General features: G+C 42.8%; 1 protein-coding gene across 1 annotated transcript in view; it reads left to right on the forward strand.

Moving 5' to 3' along the window:
* The window catches only part of LOC117770618 (ubiquitin-conjugating enzyme E2 E2-like), a 61,321-nt gene extending 39,943 nt beyond the window's left edge, over nt 1-21,378 (forward strand). Inside the window, exons 4-6 of the mRNA XM_034600250.1 lie at nt 7,526-7,658; nt 14,774-14,921; nt 20,568-21,378. Coding sequence (XP_034456141.1) covers nt 7,526-7,658; nt 14,774-14,921; nt 20,568-20,665 — 379 coding nt within the window. The 3' untranslated portion in view covers nt 20,666-21,378. The remainder of the gene's footprint in view (nt 1-7,525; nt 7,659-14,773; nt 14,922-20,567) is intronic.
* The last annotated feature ends 292 nt before the right edge of the window (nt 21,379-21,670 follow it).

Here is a 21,670-nt window from a genome sequence, read left to right on the forward strand (position 1 = left end):
ATACGTGCAGATTCGGATGTCGTCAGGGCCGATCCAAGCATCTCTAAAGGAGTGTAAGTAGATAGTAATGCTGCTGGTCAGGTTTCATCCTCTGCTGTCCTCTTCCCTTTGGTCCTGTCTTTTACTGCAGAGGCTGAGTTAGGATTTGGTCCAATTACAGGTAATCCTGGTCTGCTTTACTAACACATTTTTAAAAAAAGGACCAAACTTTGTCAGATTGATTTACAGCGCAGATTGAATTGTTCACACATTGACAAATACACAATTAAAGTACAGGACTCTAACATCTATTAACTTCTGAATAAAAGGACTGAACTCCCTCATTCGTGCCGGTGACAATCTCTCCACTCCTCTGCTGTCTGTGAGCTGCAGTTCTTTATTTACCTGTTGTGTTTGTAAGAGTTTTGTGTGGTGAAGCCTCTCTGTACTCTCCCCGGTGAGTCACTGACATTTGCGCAGTGACCTTGAGCGTAGAAACATGGCTGAGGTGCTTGTACAATAATAACCGTCTGTTAGTGGGCTAGATGTTGAGGTGTCAGCCGAGCCGAACACACTGTGAGCAAACATACAGAGAGCCATGTTAGATTTGTTTCACAACCAGGAGAACAAAGAATCTTTGAAAGTTCTGGTTTAGACAATTGACATTGGAAGAACTTGAAGAAATACATATTGTTTGAACAGCAAACACAAACCTTCTTTGTTGGATTACTTTTATTCCTGTTCTTGGGCATACATATATCTATATATATAGGTGATAGATGTAAGACAGGCCTTTATGGCAAATTTTGGATTTGTGAATTCCAGCTTTATAAATAGAATTGAGTTGATTGAAAGGTCAGTGTTTAAAGAGTTCATATGAAGAAATTAAATATGATTATCATATTGATGTTTTCATTAGTGTATAATCACCTGAAAATAGAAATTTACTTTAGCTTGGAAGAAGCTCTTTACTTCTAGGTTGAGAACAGATCCTCTTCTACTGAGTCCATCATGTTGCACTGTTTCTGCTGTAACCCAGAACAGATACACTAAACAAAGGATCTAGAACCTGAAGGCCACGAAAGGTTCTCCTACATGATTGGAAGGAGATGGTGAGGAAAGGGGTATTCACATGTTAGGATCATATTTCTTTAGTTTGCAACAAAAGAAGTGCTTTGGAATTAAAAAGGTTCCAAATAAAATTGTTGAACAAAATAAGTAACCTTTATTTGTCAAGTATATAATATAATAAGAAATAGGCCTCTCCATGTGGACATTTTATATACACTTAGTTTTCATTATATAGCATTTGCTACATCATCTGAATATGAAATGACCTGTATGTGGATTTGGGATCTTGGTCATATCACAAAGCCCTAACTAGAACAATGAAAACTAACATTATTAGGGGAGGGGGGTCACATGTGCAGCCATTCATGAATACCTTCCCTAAGTCCCTCCCAACCCTCCAGCCTAAACTGTTAATATATGTGACTTGACAGAGATGGACAGCCTGTCTGTCACTCAGCCTCATTAGCTGAATTGATTAGCTAACGCTATTATCGATACGCCCACAGGGCAAAATGATAAATGATGCAACTGTGGGTGCAGAAGTCACTGAGCCACTGCTTATACTGAAGAGACTGCTGCTCTAAAAACAGGTGTAATGGTTTTATCGGTTGTTGAAGAGCACATACACTGGTTTACAACAACATTGATGAACATGTTTATTTACATATCAGGGAGGTTAGATCCAACCACAAGTCGTCAAGCGAGAAGCATGTGGAGATGGATTCTGATTCCAAATTTGTATGTCAGGGATGAACTCAATTCAAAAGATTTGCGCAGATTTACAGTTGCCTTCAAGCTCATCATCCACTTCTATCGAGCCAATTTTCCCATGAAATGGTGCCATTTAAAAGCTGGTGTGACTGAGCCTTTGAAAGTCAGATGACAGGTTGATGCTGACGTACTGAAATGTATATTTTTATCTGATGTTTGATTCGATCCCTCACAGTTGCTATAATTTTGAAAGATACACCGTCCCTGAGTGGGATGTTGGATAGTCGAAAACTATACTTTTGCAGACTAAACTAAAGCAAAACAGTAGAAGCTCTCAGGCAACCAATTAGCATTTTACATGCATAAAATATAAAACGGATTTCAATTTAGCCCTAGATGCACGACTACTAACTATTAAGCACAGTGTAAATGTCTTTTGAGGACAAAATGCTTCTGGCTGTCTAGGAAATGTTCATGGATTTTTAACCTTTTTGCAAAAAAATAAATAAAAAACCTTCCTCGAAGGAGTTTTTAAATGAATAAATTAGCGCTGTGCAGTGCTGAGGGGACCGTCCTCTTTGTGCCGTGCTTGTTTTTGGCTGTAGACTCAACATTTCTTTCTCCAGTGGTCAGTTTAAGGGTGTATAATGAATTCACTCTTGCAAGGGAGCTAGAAGATGCAGAAACAGCCATGTCTTAATTATACTGCTCCTCTAGTGGGGCACTCTTACTGCTCCAGGCTCATTATTAGTGGCTTACAGTGTGGAAATTGACACCGTGGGAAATAGCCAGGTCCATCTTCGCCATTCAGTCTTCATTATTAAAAGCACTCTTTTTTTTCCTCCAGTATGTGTTTTGAAGCACATCCCAGATTCTACGAGATAAGTCCCCAGCAACTGAAAATAAAGACAACCTTGGATAAATAAGAGAGCGTACCCTGAGGTGAAACTCGGAGGTCTGTGTCCTCTATCATTCTGACAGGCCTCGGCAGAAATATAAGTAAAAACACAGAGCCATTCTCTACCCACTGTTAGAGTGGGTTGCACCAGGCTGCAGGAACAAAAAAGCCGGCGGTACGGTCCATGAATATTTCCAGATGCTGCAGAGTTAACTGTGGGAATTCAAGCGGAGAGAAAAATCAGCAGTTGGCCGGCCTTAAGAGGCCTAGAGGATGATGTGAAACATTGACATTGCAATAGGATTTGACTAATAATGGGTTTCTCAAAGCCGACACTGGTAGTTTGTGGATTGAGCCCACCAAGAGTTACTCTCTTGTGCTCATACTCATTAAATTTAACCAGGCTCATGTAACAAAGTTGACGTAGTGGGTGGTTCACATAGGGCACATTAAACACAATTGAGGAGATTATAAAAGCATTATTTTATTTTAATGAAAAGCTGCGTGTGCATGTAGAAAAGCCTGTAAAATACCAGTAATGAATCACTCAACACTGATTATGGATGGAGATCGTTATATATACATTTATATAAGGGTGCACAGCATCTGATGGTTGCAATGCTTGACTGTGGTGGTTTTGTACGCACTCACAAAAAAAACTTCTTGTTGTTTGACTAACCCTAAACCTAACGAAAACTATAACTTAAGGTAGCCAAGAGTAAACAAAGTGGTCAAAAAGGCATTTAAGCACATGATTAGGCAAATAATAACGTGAAATAATAAACCATCATTTAACAAATCTATATTCAAAATCCAGATAAATAAAATAAAATAAAGAGGCTATAATAAAACCACTAACAAAGGCAAATACAAACTTTACAGGGCTATTAGATTCCATGAATTCAAACTAATAATGGTATGGCTGTAACAATGGATGTGTGGGAGTGTGTGTATGTATATGGCTGAAGGCCCAAAATCACTAAATCTGCCTACTGCACCCATAACTTATTTATCAGCCCATGTTTTTATTATTTAGTTAACTGTGTGGGCTCCAGGCTGCTTACTGGGGCAACAACAGATGAACGACATGCTGGGCAGTTGAAAACTGTGCATTGTATGCAATGGACTATTTCCAGATGTTTCCGCCGGTGGCTTGCTCATCCGTCCCTAACTGCATAACACAAGTTGTACTTGTAGCAATGAGGTACAGAAGTTCTTCTTCTGTAACATGGAGTAGAACAGTTTGTGTTGGGTTAGAAACATGTGGCTTTAAAGCCTCAGGTGAGGTGTTGTTTATCGCGTGTTATATTGTGTGTGTTTGTAGAAAGTGAGTGACTCTCATGATGCAGGATTCACCCTGGTCTACGCTGTCATAATGATGAACACAGACTGGCTTAACATTACCAGTATGTCAGAGGTTTCTATAGTGGGAGGCAGACCTCTCCAGGGGGGACTCTTAACCGTTTCAGAAGAAGATCAGTGAATGGGAGTAAAAAGATATGACATTAATTATTGAATTATATACACTACCGTTCAAAAGTTTGGGGTCACCCAGACAATTTCGTGTTTTCCATGAAAACTCACACTTTTATTTATCAAATGAGTTGCAAAATGAATAGAAAATATAGTCAAGACATTGATAATGTTAGAAATAATGATTTTTATTTGAAATATTAATTTTGTTCTTCAAACTTTGCTTTCGTCAAAGAATGCTCCATTTGCAGCAATTACAGCATTGCAGACCTTTGGCATTCTAGATGTTAATTTGTTGAGGTAATCTGTAGAAATTTCACCCCCCGCTTCCTGAAGCACCTCCCACAAGTTGGATTGGCTTGATGGGCACTTCTTGCGTACCATACGGTCAAGCTGCTCCCACAACAGCTCAATGGGGTTGAGATCTGGTGAATGCGCTGGCCACTCCATTACAGACAGCATACCAGCTGCCTGCTTCTTCCCTAAATAGTTCTTGCATAATTTGGAGGTGTGCTTTGGGTCATTGTCCTGTTGTAGGAGGAAATTGGCTCCAATCAAGCGCTGTCCACAGGGTATGGCATGGCGTTGCAAAATGGAGTGATAGCCTTCCTTATTTAAAATCCCTTTTACCTTGTACAAATCTCCCACTTTACCAGCACCAAAGCAGCCCCAGACCATCACATTACCTCCACCATGCTTGACAGATGGCGTCAGGCACTCTTCCAGCATCTTTTCACCTGTTCTGCGTCTCACAAATGTTCTTCTGTGTGATCCAAACACCTCAAACTTTGATTCGTCTGTCCATAACACTTTTTTCCAATCTTCCTCTGTCCAATGTCTGTGTTCTTTTGCCCATATCAATCTTTTCTTTTTATTGGCCAGTCTCAGATATGGCTTTTTCTTTGCCACTCTGCCTAGAAGGCCAGCATCCCGGAGTCGCCTCTTCACTGTAGACGTTGACACTGGCGTTTTGCGGGTACCATTTAAAGAAGCCGCCAGTTGAGGACCTGTGAGGCGTCTATTTCTCAAACTAGAGACTCTAATATACTTGTCTTCTTGCTGAGTTGTGCACCGGGGCCTCCCACTTCTCTCTCTACTCTGGTTAGAGCCCGTTTGTGCTGTTCTCTGAAGGGAGTAGTACACACCGTTGTAGGAAATCTTCAGTTTCTTCGCAATTTCTCGCATGGAATAGCCTTCATTTCTAAGAACAAGAATAGACTGGCGAGTTTCACATGAAAGTTCTCTTTTTCTGGCCATTTTGAGAGTATAATCGAACCCACAAATGTGATGCTCCAGATACTCAACTAGCTCAAAGGAAGGCCAGTTTTATAGCTTCTCTCACCAGCAAAACAGTTTTCAGCTGTGCTAACATAATTGCACAAGGGTTTTCAAGGGTTTTCTAATCATCCATTAGTCTTCTAAGGCGATTAGCAAACACAATGTACCATTAGAACACTGGAGTGATAGTTGCTGGAAATGGGCCTCTATACACCTATGTAGATATTTCATTAAAAACCAGACGTTTCCACCTAGAATAGTCATTTACCACATTAACAATGTATAGAGTGTATTTCTGATTAATTTAATGTTATCTTCATTGAAAAAAACAGTGCTTTTCTTTGAAAAATAAGGACATTTCTAAGTGACCCCAAACTTTTGAACGGTAGTGTAGTTTTGAGGAATGTTACAGTTTTTCATCACTTTGCTTAGTCAGAAATAAATATCTTCATACGCTGCTTTTTATGTATACTGTGTCGACTGAATTCAAACTGTCAAGTTAGTAATATTAGGCTGTCTTTGCTTTTGCTTGTTGAGCATCCGTGATCAAATAAAATAACAAGCGGAAAGGCATCGAAAGATTTAGCAAATCTAAGCAAGTCCAGTGCATGATGGAGTTTTTGTTTTCCTTGTATTCATAACCACAGCCCTAGAATCCACACTAAAGTTGTCCACACTTATATTTACTTCTCCTTCTTCTTAAGATTTGACTTCTGAATTCAAACTTAAAAACCCAAAATCAGAGCATTTCAGGGGGAAAAAATATTTTCTCCAGGCAGAGAAAGTCCGCAGAAATTCCAGATTCTCTCACTCGGACATTTTCGTTCCTCACATACCATTTGGAGAATCTGCAGAGGATCCCCGGAGTCCAGTGCATGTTTGAATGCAGCTAAATAGGTTGTGGTCCAGTACTGTGGTGGTGGTAGAAGCAGATTAAACATTTTCAAATGTATTCTTTGATGGTAAGAATGTCATCAGCTGCTAGAGACTTTTTTCCCCAACATTTTGGAAAATGTTGTAAAATCGTGCTTTAAATATTCTGGTGTAGTGCCACCGAGAGCTACTGATAAAAGTAAGACCAATATCTGGACCACATTGTGGTTTAACTAAATCTGACAGCTGTTGGCCTTGAAAAGCAGTTTGACACACAAACAAAGATTTCCCCACCGAGTCACATCAGGCCACTGCATCACACCCAGCACAGGGATTTATTGGCTCTCTTGTCCCCCTGTCAGACCCTGCACACTATCACTCTCCGAGCTATTTTTATCCATCCAGGAGAACATGTTGGCATCCTTTCCCTATCCTCCCATAATTCCTCCCTGTGTCCAAACACACGCTGACAAGAAAAAGGTCTGCAGTGGCCCGGTGCTTTACAACAGGCTGCCGTTTCACATGAACAGCTCCACTCACACTCTCATCTTGCATTTATGTGCCTTGCACATGCTCTCACTTACTTACTTACTCTCTTTCTCTGCCCCCCGCCCCCTCCGCTCTCTCTCTCTCTCTCTCTCTCTCTCTCTCTCTCTCTCTCTCTCTCTGGCTTTCCCTGTGTGTGTAAATGATGAAAGTAAAAGTAATACATGAAACCGACAGGGGCATCTGGCCTAATTCCAGTAGAAAATGGAATTGGATTAGTGCCTCTATACTTGCAGCTGGGTTTTTGTGTGTGTGTGTGTGTGTCTGTGTGCGTGCGTGTGTGTGTGTCGGGTGAGAATCAAGGCAACAACAGAGCTCGGCAGCAGCCAGCTGCCCGACAGTGAAGCACAGAGCTGCTGCTGCTGCTCAACACCTTTCTGTGCGTGCGTGCACGTGCATGTGTGTGACAGATCAGTCATCTGCATGACACTGCTCATCCTCATCATTTCTCCTGGCTTTCAGATGCAGCCTTTGTTAAATGCACTGTAGCCGTGTTGCTTAATCTTCTGATGAAGATAAGAACAAGTTAAATGGCAGCTTTGTGTGGCTGATAATCACACACTTTATTCAGTCACTCCCTTGCGGCTGCACAGAGAATTAAGTTACACAATTACAGCAAACTTCACTCTCTAAATGCCTGCTGGTGGATTTAATTTCTCCCCCTCTTCCCTCTGTGCTTTATTTTCACAAATGCAGTGCTGGTCCTAAAGGAGACAACATTTACGAGTGGAGGTCGACCATCCTGGGCCCTCCAGGCTCCGTGTACGAGGGAGGAGTGTTTTTCCTGGATATTGCCTTCACACCAGACTACCCCTTCAAACCACCCAAGGTGAGTGTTGCCCTGCAGCTATGCCCCCCTCCCCCAACTCCTTCAGCCAGAGCTTTGAACAATGCCACCACTGTCCCAGCAGGATGTCAGCTTTTCACCTTGTTGTCCAACAACTGTGACATTTGTAAGACTTGTTCAACGGCAGCACGTTTACAAAGTAATGGTGGCAGCAGCACAAAGAAGCGAAGCGCACGCGTGACAAATGATAGGACTGTGGTTATTCTATATTTTCTTATTGTCAACAAATCCTATACAAAACTAAACTAATCATTCTTTAGGTTGCCTGTCAATGCTCTAACTTTCCTACCTTGTCCGTGACACTCAGACTCCTACTGAAACTATTATGCCTCGTTTACAAGTGGGTATACGTAGGTTTTTTAAATGCAGGTAAACCGTTTAACATTTTCCTCTGCCAGCACTGAGGGGAAACTGAGAAGCTTTCCAACCTCAATGTCTTGCCAGTGTGGCAACTTGCACCACAATAAGAGAAAAATTGCTATTGCATTTTGTTCCCATGTGTATAACACTATTACTATGCAAACGTTCAAAGCTATTGATGCCAATGCCTGGTTCAATGCGCGTCATTATGTTGTGCAGGAAAAGGTGCAGCATTAGCTTCTCGACTGCCAAAATAAAGAAGAAAATAGCGCATTCACCCGGCTGCTTCCATCAGTGCCGATCGAAGCCGATGAAAACCTGTGTCCATTGGAGAGTCATTTGAGCCGGGGGGGAATGCCGATTGAATTGATAGTCATTGCAGACAAAAGCCAGTTATTTTGATCAGTAGAAATGGGTCTTAAATTTCATCCATGTAAGCAATGATGAAAAAAATGAAATGAACCTCTTGAAACCAAACTAAAACATTTAAAAAAAGAAAATTGAAGAAATGCTGACCTATTCTGCTAATGACCAACATTTCAGATTTGTTTTCAGTTTCTGCCAGTAATGTCAGCTATGAAAAGAGTAACTGACTCATGAATGGAACATATCCACAGTCTCACTAAACATGAACAAACAACCAACCGGCAAAAGCAGAGAGGAGTTTTCATGAAAACAAGCAGGTTAGCAACATCAACATTTATAAAAACTGGAGATGATCTTAAAATATCATTACCATGGACTGCTGCCTGTATTTTAATGAACAAACGAGTGAGCCACTGAATTATCAGTTCCTCTGCTGTGGGGAGCACAGTTAGCTTCGATAATGCCAAGAAAACAGGGCGGCAGAGAAAGATGTAGTTGGAGGAAATGGTGCATTAGGTACTATTTTCAGCCGCGGATGAATGCACATTTGGTTTTCTGGCATATTACTAGCAGCATTAGCACTGTGTGTGCGTATTTGTGTGTGTGTGTGATTGAGTCAAAATAAACTACAGCACCCAGTGCAACAGTGTGGGCTCCTTCATGAGTTAGAATAGATATTGGACAACACTGGAGCTCTATGGTCACGTTTTCAATACACACAGAGTAGTTGTCAGTAGGATAAAAGAAAGTGTTGGTTTTGATCGTTTGACAGGAAGAACAATATAGGAGATTACCAGCCTTATCCTTTATCTGCTTCTTGTTATTGTGTCTCTTCCTGTTATGCATGCTGCCGGCATTCAGCAGCATTTGGCTCCCCTCCAGTGCAGCTGTGGGTTTGCGGGTATGTGTGTGTTTGTGTGTGTTCAGCTGACGCAAGTGTGTGTCAGAATTGACACGGTAGACTGGCTGACAGCGGTTGCCACCTCCCCTCAGTTTGAGTGGTACCTCTGATTTTGCCCTGGGTTTTGGTTTACACTTCTATAAATACTCTTTGTCTAACCTCTGTCAGCTATTTAGAGAAGTGTGTTGAAAAAGTCAACAGAAAAAAAGGTAAATAGGATAAATGTGGCACATTTATCCTGTTTTTAATATGCAGCGTTCAGTATGGAGAAGCATGCATCTTGCTTTGAATCCCAGTTGAGAAATAGAAGAAGCAGCAATGGTAAAAAGTTGCTTATGATGCTCTCTATGCAGAGCTTGTCCTAAGGGTGATGCTGCCGTCAGATGGTCACCACAAATATTAGGATGCGACCTCTGTGCACGCGTGAATATTTACAATAATTGCACAAAAATCCAACCATCTGATTTTGAGATATTAGGGGACATTTTGATGTGACTGTGGTGTTAAAGAAAGTTAATGCTGTCTAAGTAGCTGGTCTCCTGCAGGTGCCTCATGCAGTCTATTGTGTTGTCACTTCTCTCTCATCTTCTCACACATTCAGCCACGAAGGCTAAATCCACACGACTATATTTTCATTTGAAAACACATCAACTCAGCTGCAGATACACCTGGCATCCATACTCTGGAGTTTTAGAGGCGCCAAAACAAAGAAATGTGGAAATGCTGCTGGCCCTGTTTTAGTTTGAAAACGCCCTATTCAAACAAAGACGTAGTAGTTGGCAAATGTGTTTACGGTAATACTGACACACTGAGTGAGGCTGGGTTTATTTTATTACATGCTGAAAAGAGTTGGTAGGAAAACCTTTCAATATTTCTCAGAGGTGGAAAGGAGTCATGGTGGCATCATCAGTATCAGATTTCAGGCACCAGCATGGAAAAGTAGAGGCTCAGTACAAATGAGACGTACAATTACAATTAGTTTGGAGGAAAAACAAGCTTCTTATTTAACTTCTTAACTTTGATTGGATTCCTCAATATTGACTCTCCTACAAAATGCTCGAAAAACACTGAATATTGTTTTTGTTATTGAACAGAATGGATTGGGAATTGTGTTAGAGCCTTGCGTATTTGATCTGCAGAGTGGTGTGGAACAAGACTCCCAAAAAGAAACAGTCTTCTCCTCATTCCCTCTTGACTGGCTGCGACGGCCTCATTCCTGGCCGCCTTTGCTGACTGGGGGTGGGTGGGGAGCGGGCCAGAGCTCGTCTAAACTCCTGGCCCTCCTGCTGCCTTGTTTTTCCAGTCTGGCTGTGAGCCGTGCCATCCAGCAGCTCCACCGGCTCACAGCCACCAATCTGACAGCTGCAGCTGCTCACTGCGCTGCCTCACACACTAATGTTAGGGCGATAAAGCCTGTTAAGGCCGACACTGATACTCTTAGATAAAGGTAGAGCGTGGCAAGGGCACTGCTTCAGTATTTGTATTTTGGTCCAACATTAGTCTGTTATAGGACCTATTGTTGGGTCTTCTCACCATTATTGTAGATGGAGGTCGACCATAATATCCTCATGGCTTTAAAGTGTATCGTGCGTCACACTTCATCTGCCTCTGCATGATTTCATTATCATTTTCAAACCTCTGCCACGAGGAGTGAGGCTTCGACTTGTCAGCTTGATCAGCTATTTAGTACATTCGCTCCTTTAGAACATTCCATCTTGCCACATTTAAAATACGTACTTTTCTCAAGGACCTAAAATGTTTCTGCAGTCTGTTGATTGCAGGTATTTGCACCATGGTCGAAAGACCAGGGGAGATTAGGCAAATGAACCTGCTGTGGTATGAGCAACTGATGGCAGAATACCATACAAAAACACTACAACAACAGTTAACATGAAGGAGATTCACTTTGGGCTTCTGTTTATCATAAACAGAGTAAGAAAAAGGGCACCAGTAACAAAGCAGTTATCAAAACAACAGAACAAGCTTAAAATAGTAAGGAAAGAGATTTTACGAGCTATTACGAATTTTGGCCAGCTGAAAGGAGTACTTCAACAATCATCTACAGCACTGCAAGCCCCACCCCAAAAGTTCCTGTACCCTCATAAAGTTCTACCTCCGACAAGCAGGGCCTTTTTGGGGGATTAAAAGATTTCCCACTGGACTTGATTGAGACCGTGGTCCTGCAAAGGTTCCTATTTCCTGGGGGAAATTTGTGCGTTGGAAACACACCTTTAGAGTGGGAGCCATGAAGCCAGAAAAAACCCATGCAGATAGTTATTCGCAGAGAAAAGCACCAGAGGGCCGGCCGGCAGGTTTGAACAGACAACCTTCCTGTGTGTGTGTGTGTGTGTGTGTGTGTGTCAGCCTTTGATAGACTGGCAACCGGTCCAGGGTTTACCCCGCCTCTCGCCCAATGTCAGCTGGGACGGGCTCCAATTAAAAGATTTCCGTAGATTACTCGGTTAACTCTGAGGTTGGCTAATGTGAGAGTATATTCATGTGAGACGATAGAAAATCAACTGTAAAAATCCTGCCTAGACCACTTATGACCAGATAGCTGCATCATCTCAGGTTGTATTAGAACATCGTGGGAAGATTTTCAAATCAGTGACAGTGGTGATGAGTTTCTTTGAAAAAGGTTTTGGAAAAATATGGTTTCAGTGTAAAAGATAATTTTTGGATGGATCCTTCCACAGTGGTCCTCGTCAATCTGCCATGAACATTTGTGAAAATAATTTCTTAATCTACCAAGGTGATCCAGGTTTATAATATGCACACATTTTTATGAAACATCTCCCTTTCTGGTAAAGAGTCCAAATGGTTTGCGGAGATCCAGTTAATTTAGGTATTATTAGAGAAACTTTAAAGGGAGACTGAATTAATATTTTCAGACATGACCTGTGGATAAACTCCAGAGAATTTGATCCGGACTATTTGTCTTTCACAAATGCACAACGCACCGGGGGGTTTTCCCCACAGACGCATGCACAACAGCAACAAATACTCCACATTATTCAGCCGAGGGGGGGAGCAGCCGGGTGCAGCAGACAGAGGCAGGAAGTAACATATTAACGTATTCGGCTGCAGAGATCACATGATTTTATTTACAGCACATCATCGGCTCTAAAAACCAAAAAAGAGCACTGTGACGTTTTTAGAATTTTGGCATCAACTTGGTAACGGAGTATGGGCTCCTGTGACTTCCTTAGTGCCCACACTGATAGCTGTTTGGGAAAATACACAGACTCTCCCTATGTTGTATTCACCCATTGCAGGCAATAGGGTATTGAAGGAGCTCTAATATATTCATTGTTCACCACAGTACCTGCCCAGCATCAAACAACAGACAGAGGTAGTTGGAGACCACCTGGTGAACATAATGGAGCATTTATTAAAAGAATTTGTTGAGGTGATGGTGACCAAAAAAGCTCAAAGTAGAGACAGCATTGGATATTTTTATACATATTATTATATATATTTTTACACCTATATATAGATATATCTTGGAGAGAGAAGCCTCTTAGAATTTCATTGTACCTGAGTATGATGACAATAAAGATCTTGAATCATGAATCTTGACTTTATAGGGTGCACAGAAAAGTGAAAGCCAGTGTTGATTCATTTCTGGTGATTGTGTTAATAGGCAATCATTCACACATTAGCCATATCAGCTAAGTTGTGGAGGTCTACTTCCAAGTGGGTTCACTAGTAGAGCACATACCTCTGTCAAGGCCCAACAGTCCCCTTCAATTCAATCAAGCTGCACCGAATGTCACACACTCATAGTGAAGATGTTGAAAAACAATGTTAAAGAACATTAGAAAGGATTCCTGGATCCACTCCCTGATCTGGATCCACACCATAATTTAATGAGTTCTTCCCTTGACTCATACCACATCCCCCCCACCAGGTTTCATGGTAATCTGTTCACTTGTCATGTGATCTTGCATATAAAACAAACAAACCTAACCTTAATCTAACCTCCTTGGCGGAGGTAAAAAAGACGAATGTATCTTTGAGCAATGAGAGTTTGGTCTGTCCATCTAACAATTCAACTCTGAAATACTGACATCAGTGACCCATTTTCTCTAGTGCCATCATCAGACCTGAGCACATATATTCTCTACAGAGGATTGAAACTGTTTCATTCTGGACACACTGTGATGCTGATGAAAACGAATGGCCCTGTTGCCATGCCGTTTGCTTTGGATATTCATATTTAATTTGAATTTTCTCGGAAACACAAATCTGCAAATCAGAATGAGAGCGGCTGAGATACAATTGAGTGTGTAGGTTGTGTTAAGAGTCTGAGGGATGACACTATAATACAGAGGGGGTGTAGGATTAGACCCATCGCTTTTGTTATGCGGAGGCAACATCATAATCTATTAGCGTCAGCCATGATGAGATTACAGCCTGTTAATGAGACCGCACGAGCTAGGCGGGGATCTGTTTCATGGCCGCTGGGCCGGTTGCATTAGCATGCCACTGCTAACCAAACTCGGCGCAGTAGAGGACATCATCAGACGCAAGACCTGTCCTCAACCAGTCACGATCAATCCTCACGCTCACCTTTTCCTGTCACATCTCCCTTAATCCTCACATACAATGGAAAGCGTCCTATTCGCTCGTTTGTCTGTCCATCCCGAGTCAGCCACCATCCCTTTCCGTCATGCCAGCGTGCCTCGGCTCCACTCGCATGTGAGGATTGTTTGTTTCTCATAAGAAGGAGATGTGAAGGCAGGGATGGATAGTTAATGAGAGAAGATAGAGGAGGAAGGTAGGGATAAGGGGGGGGGGGGGGGGGGGGGGGGGGGGGGGGGGGGGGGTGGTTAACGAGAGCAGACTGCAGCCACGGAGCAGGCAGAAAAGGGAAACAGAGCATGTCTGGGCTGCCAGTCCTGGTCAGCATCATCGATCTTAAAGAAAGACTGAGGTCAAAGGTCCCTTCTTAATGATGTTGTGCTCCTTGTGCTGATATTGGGCTCTGCTTAGTGCTGAAGGCTGTCCTCACTTCACTGTTGACTAAAGACGATCCTCAGGGACTGGCAGGATCACCTTGGTTCTGTATGGATCGACTACAAAGTGTGTGTCTCTGGCTTAGTGAGAGCAGCAGCTGTGGTTAATCTCAGTCAATGATTGTATGCACTGTATTGACCTGTGCATTTCAGTGTCCTTGTATAAAGGCAGATGATGCATACCGCTGCCACGGCTGCATGTTTGAATTTGTTGTTTTACAAAGAGAAAATGTTCAAAATGTCCATCTGCTTTTTCATACTGTGGTGGAAACTCGTAAGATGTGTGGACAGTTGAAATCATCATGTTTTTACGTGAACAATGGATCAAGTGACTAACATGAAGGGTGGAGCTTGTAGCTCTTCAGTTCCCCTCAGCTTTACTTCGCCTTTTAGCATGTTACAGCTCATTGTTTGGGTTTTAAAAAGCTGTTTCCCCACTGTGTTATCTCCAGGTGACGTTCCGCACCAGGATCTACCACTGTAACATCAACAGTCAGGGGGTGATCTGTCTGGACATCCTGAAGGACAACTGGAGTCCTGCCCTCACCATCTCCAAGGTCCTGCTGTCCATCTGCTCCCTGCTCACTGACTGCAACCCTGGTGAGAGCTGCAACACACACACACACACACACACACACACACACACACACACACACACACACACACACACACACACACACACACACACACACACACACACACACACACACACACACACACACACACACACACTTCTCCTTGTCACAGCTCTCCCCAGCTTTAGCTGCGACAGGTTGACTGACATGTCCATTCTGTGTGAATGATGTATTCAGAAGTGTGTCACTGTGAGGTTTAAAGCAAGCTCTGTGTAGTGCAGCGGGATCCTCAGAGGTTAGACAGGCTTGTTGCAGTGATAGAAACTCTGCTGGTTGAATCTTCAGCCCTTTCAACAGGATCTGTTGACTTAATTTGCTGTGTCAACATATCTTTCGACTGCAATTGAATGAGCAGGAAAGGCCCTGACTCAATGAATCAATTCCTGTTCCACACAGTTCAAGTGGAGGACCTTATTCAAGAGCGCCTGAGTTAAGACGGCGAAAAATTTCTTTTGTTCGTCTTTTGTAGTCTTGATGCAGTTAATCATACAAATGGGGGAAGCAGTCACTTCTTGAAACCATTTGTGGTCTTACAGTCTGTTGTGTAAAGTGAAAAAAGTGTGAAAATGAAGAGATGCCTGAGCTGCAGTTTCTCAAGAGGACGTGCATGTGCGAACATAAACGTCCGAGTGAGAGCCTCCTGAGTTTCTGCGGACTTTCTCCGCCCCCCCTTGTATTAAGTCCGCTCAAAGTCCACAAAAGTCTATGTGAGAACACAGCTGGAGATCCCCCACTGGATTCACAGCGAGCGAGTTGGGCGATGATTTCTCTTCTAACACGTGGCAGACACAAAAATGAAAAAAACTAATAGAAAACAAATACCAAGAGTTTGTGGTGATAAGAGCCGGAACTCGGTGTCGATGTGCTGTAGACAAAACACGTGAAGTCCGCAGCGGAATTAATACGTTACATCCTGCCTCTTTCTGCTGCACCTCCCCTCACGAGCAGAAAATATCCTGCTGCGTTGTGCATGTGTTAAAGGAAAACTGCGGAGAAAGTCCGGACTCAATTCTCCGGCGTTCCTCTGCAGGACATGTCTGAAAACGTCTCTACTCTGACTACCTCTCACATCTCCAGCGAAAGTGACTGAAGGTCTCAGCCCCTGCTGATTACATGGAAAGAGGATTCCACTGATTGATTAATACTGAGGCTTTTACACAGCAACAGATATCACTCTTCTCTTCAGTAACCACTGCTGCGCTTAGTGTGAATGTGTGGAATGAGAAGCAGAAATAACGATTGTAGCATATTCATACCATTTGTATTTGCCCTCTTGAAATATTGGGTCGTAAAGCACGAGCCGAGACTCGCCTGCTCCGTTCATTACAGTCCACTCAATATATATCGGGGAGCGGCTGGCTAAACACAATCCTGTAAACAGCTGACACCATTCACTGAGACGTCAACATTTTTAAAGCTAATTAGATCCATTATGGCCCAGTTTACCAGCAGTGCAAAGACCACAGCTGGAGGAACAGGGAATTCAATCTGTCTTTTATTGACCAGTTAAACATGGGTCCACTGGGCCTCAGGTACGAATACTGTTAATGTCTCTTGATATAAAGTATTACAGTGAGCAAGCAGAGGTGATAAAAGCATCAATACCAATGTGTGGGGGGAAGGGAAGGAACAGGAAAGAGTGTGCCAGAGCAGAAGAGAGAGAAAGGTAAGAAAAGAGGCCAGGAGAATGGCAGGTGATTTCACATGTCAATAGCAGGGAATGAGCAGGGGGAGTAGTGCTGATAGTGAAGACCTCTGATGATAGCTTGTGTCCTCTCTGCGGGGATTGCTCTTTGATAAATGTAGCAGCGGAGATTCTTCCTCCGTGGGCGAAAATGAGAATAGCTTTTCCTCCACCTCCTCAGCGCTTTCAGATGTTGCGGAAATTCCTTTTAAGTATGATACAAAAAAAGGCCTGATCATCACCCCATTCCTGCCAAAAAAGAAAAATCCCCATTACCCCCTCCTCCCCGTTACCCACACACCCCCACACCCTATGCTTCTTTCTGCCGCTTGCCTCATCAAAATCTGTCAGCTCGCTACACGTCTCATCGCTTCATTTTTTTTTTTTTACCCTGCTTCAAATGTTGAACGTGGTCGCTGGATCTGAACTACCCTAAAAATATCTCTCCTTCCCTCTCCACCTCCGCCCGTCTGACGACTGCCTCTCCCGTGCAGGCGGATATCATTGGCATGTAGCTCATTAATGCGGGGGGGGGGGAGTGGATGGAATGACAGTTAATCAACCCTCCCACAGCTGCCGTTCCTGTCGTCATCCCACACTGAACACCAGCATCACGGCCCCTCGAGCTGGTTTCTACCTGCAGCTTTCTTGCAGCTCATTGGGGCTAAGCCAAATGCCATGTCGAAGCGTGTCCGGGGCTCAACTCCATCCCTGTCGCATGTCTTCCCTTTTTCTCCCCGTTTTTTTCTAGCTCAACTTCTGTAGAAAATCCAAAAAAGAAAATGTAATGCCTGAGGGATTCCTCCTCATTGAATTCTGCTGCTGTTGTCTGGGTTAGCTCATATATCTGGCTGATATGAGGACAGTCTTTTATATTAAAGGTGTCTGCTTTTGGCTCCTCAGTAGCTTGAGGGTGTCAAAGCCGTAGTAGAACCTGCCTCACCCTGCCTTTAAAGGAGGCTTGAATATCTGGACTGACATCAGATTATGTGAGATAAAAACTGTTTGGCTTCTGTGTAATTACCAAAGTGATTGAAAAATGTGTCCTTATGTGTTAGAGAAAAGACTGAAGTTAATTCTGAACAGGTCTGATCTCGGGTTCACTGTCTTTGTGGAATCTGTAAAAGTAGCTTCTTTCCATGAATGGTAAAATGAAGTTGAGACTTGACAGCTTTTTAAAATCTAAATCCAGTGTAGAATCCTTCATCAGACCTAATAGAGTGTTGAAGTCATGAGGTTAGATACTACGGTATGTGCTTCCATTCTACAGAGAATCAAAACAAGTCTGGTTGTCTCCAAGATGTTACTTATCAAAGGACATTTTGTATCAAGTCGCAATGTCCTTTCTAGTACGACAAAGGGACTTCTGAGACTGAAAGCTGGGGTTGGTGATCCTGGAAAAGCTAGAAGGATAAGGCTACACTTTGAAAAAATGCAACAGATACATCCCACCGCCTCCCCATCGGCCCTATATATCAAATCTACACCAGCTTTTTTCTTTTTTTCTTTAATAAACTTTATTTATTGATGGCTATCAGGACAAAAAGAGGATTTCAACCAAAAAGATAAAAGGTGTTTGAGAAACAAATTCAAAACGTCCATCCACCTGTTTTTGTGCATGGAAATGGACTCTTTTACCTCCTACACAAGAACTGTGTCGAACAGTATTGAGAGGGTTTATAGATTTGAGCCACTGAAGAATAGTTGAGTGATCAAAACAACTCAGATGTTGTCAGAGGATTGACACAACGTATTTCAGAGAGTCGTGACAATGGAAGCAGGTGATTGCAACGACACGTCTGAAAAGATATGGTGCCAGTTTACACAGTCGAGAAAAGAGTAACGAGAGTCATGACTAATGACAGGTATCGTTATCTGGATATGAAATGTCAGCACAGCCTTACTTTAAATGGGTAACAGTCTCCTCAAATACATTTATGGTGTTGAACAAAGTAAGTAGTTGGGTTTTGGGGCAGGTAGAGTGGGACGTTCACCAATCGCAGGGGTCAGTGATTAAACTTCCAGCTCATCCAGTCAGCATGTCAAAGTGTCCTTGGGGAAGACACTGAACCTTAAACTGCTCCCTAACGGCTGTGCCCCCAGCGTGGGATTGAAATGCATGACTGACGGACAAAGGGCAAAGGGCTCGATGTGGAAGTGCTGCATAATGAGTGAAAGGCAACTGTGATGTAAAGCAAAGTGGCTATTAAGACTGGCAAGGATAAAATAATACAATCCTGACATAATGAGTAAAATAACTGGAGAAAATTCAGAAGAAAATCAAGTAAACGTCTTTACTGAAGTCAGATGCTTCCAGCCACACCAGCATGATATGTAGGGAACCATTCAACCGTCATCAAATATGGGTATACGCCTGTAAAAGCCCCTCATCATTGAAACTCTAGCAGGGACTAGTGCGGAGGGGGTGTTTGTGCTGTATGCTCAGCCAAGCTTATCACACTGCTCCGTCAGCAGGCCAGGCCCCACAGGAGACAGACCGAAAGCCAAGCAAGAGTGGACGAGAGGCTCCGGGAATTTGTTTCTCTCTCTGTCACCTCGCTGAGAAATTGACCAGCGGCACAACGAACTGAGCAGCAGCACGATCAATAGAGGAGCCGGAGGGAATTCATGATGGTGGCTGTTGACCAATCGGACGTGTGCAGTGTATCAACAGACGTGAAGGCACAGGGCGAATGCTGCTGCTGCTGCTGCCAGCCCATCGCGATCACCTCAGATTTATAACAGCATGCGCATTTTACTTTACCGTCGATAAAGGTGCTGTACGTCATGGGATACAAGCTTCGCTTCAGACCACAGGAATGATAGAGCCCCATTTGCCTGACTTATGGCTTTTCTGTGGTTTTCACCGGTTGTAATACAACTCCCCATGCATGCTGAGGAGCTGAGGTGGCCGGCTGCAGGTGTCTGCCACTTTAGAGTTTGGTAAATTTGATGTCAAACAGCTGCATGGCTGCTTGTGTAAACCTTAAAACAACCTTTGATTGTAACGTGTTAAATAAAAAAGAAGACACCTTGTAGAATGTTAGGTTAGTATCAAAACCTCTCAATTACTGAAGTAGTTGATTGGACTAGTTTAAAATTTAAAGGTGCCCTCTTGTTTTTTACACTAATAGTTAGAATCAGTGTTTCTTACCAAAACAAAAAGAGGTGAGTTTGATGTGTAACAAACCCATTCATTTCCTTATAAAGATTTATTTTTTTTGCTCTTTCTTAACTGCCTTTTTGCGGTTACAATATTTTTTGATTTCTTGGCACATAACCACCAGCAAGTCCATAAAGTTGTTAGCATCCAGGCAGACCATCAGTCAGACCCCCTAGATTTAGCTCAAGTTGTGTGCGTAGCTGCAAGTGGCATGCGATGCTGTTCTCTCCTGCTATGACCTGTCTTTCTCTCTTTAGTCTGTGTAGCTGTCAGTCGGAATCTGTTGCGCATGAGAGCGATGTTCCTCCTCGTGCACGTGCACCCTCGCTGCCGACATAGTTTGATTGAATTCTGTGGGAAACGCTGCAGAGAAAGTGAAACAAACTTCCTGTATCCACCAATTTATTCATATCTACACCAGAATTTAATGACCTGACCCATGCTGCAACCTTTCAACAAGTTTTGTGTTCTGTGTATCAGTCCTGAAGCTTTTGCATGATCCTGCTAACTAACAGACAAACAAACAAAACGAAAATTGAACCTAAAATAAAATATTCCTGTTTGCCATAGTCGTGGTTCAAAATTAAGACTAGTACAATATTGATCTTGTGAGAAAAACATCACCCAACACCACTGCTTGTTATCCACCATGTTGGGCTCATTGTATATGACTGATAATCCAGGAGCTGGTTTAAAACAGACGATTTAACGCTGCAACACTTGTTGTTTGTTGTCTCATTGAGTTCCCTTCTCTTGTGTTACAGCCGACCCTCTGGTGGGAAGCATCGCCACACAGTACCTGACCAACAGAGCTGAGCACGACAGGATAGCCAAACAGTGGACCAAACGCTACGCCACATAGATCATCTCAACTGCACCAGGACCCCTTCACCCCACCCCACACACACACACACACACACACACACACACACACACACACACACACACACACACACACACACACACACACACACACACTTCTGACACCTCCCCTCCTCTGAAATCTATGGAAGCACACCCGCCCCTGTCATCCACCCTGCCCCCCGTCCCTGAGAAACGAACTGTTATTTGTTCCATGCTGACTTGAAAAGCTTCTTTTTTATACAAAGAGTCTATTGGGATTGTATTTTCCAATACACTGAATGTTGATATGGTCATGAAAAGCTTTAATACTGTTATTGTTCTTGTTGATGTTGTTGTTCTTATTGTTATTGCATTGTGTATAACATTGTTGCCACCCTTGTCATCTTCTCTATCTAAAAGAGCGTGTGTATTCTTCCCATTTCATGTGATGGTTTCATGTAAAAATGATCATACAGAGTGAGTTTGTTTAGTTTGTTTCCCTCCAGTGGTTTTACAGCTCATGGTTAATATTAGTGCATGGCATCAGGATATGTGTTCCTACAGTGGACATGTGGTCATGGTATTATTTCTGTCCCGCAGAGTTCAGAGTTCTGGCATGGAGTGAGCCCATCACTGTGTATGATGATAGTGGTAGTTTGCTGTACATTTAATGCCTTGTAAGAATACATACTCATTGAATACTCAATTAAACACTGGCTGTAATGTGACAGATCCTGTCTCAATCTGTTGCTTCAATATGTGTGTTTGTGTGTGTGTGTGTGTGTGTGTGGTCCAGATATTTCTCATGTTAAGGTTAGGTTGGACCTAAATGTGTCTACACAGTCACATTATACGGGCTGTTCTTACTTATGGGGACAAAAAGCATGTCCACATAGTGTAATTCATTACATTTTAGGTGACGACATGTTTTAAGGTTCCAGTTAGGTATGCAATTGGGCATGGTTCATTTTAGGGATAAGGTTTTCATTAGGCTGTCCACATGTGTCTACATGTGTGCACGCCC

Source organism: Hippoglossus hippoglossus, chromosome 11, assembly GCF_009819705.1.
Source record: "Hippoglossus hippoglossus isolate fHipHip1 chromosome 11, fHipHip1.pri, whole genome shotgun sequence".
NCBI lineage: Eukaryota > Metazoa > Chordata > Actinopteri > Pleuronectiformes > Pleuronectidae > Hippoglossus > Hippoglossus hippoglossus.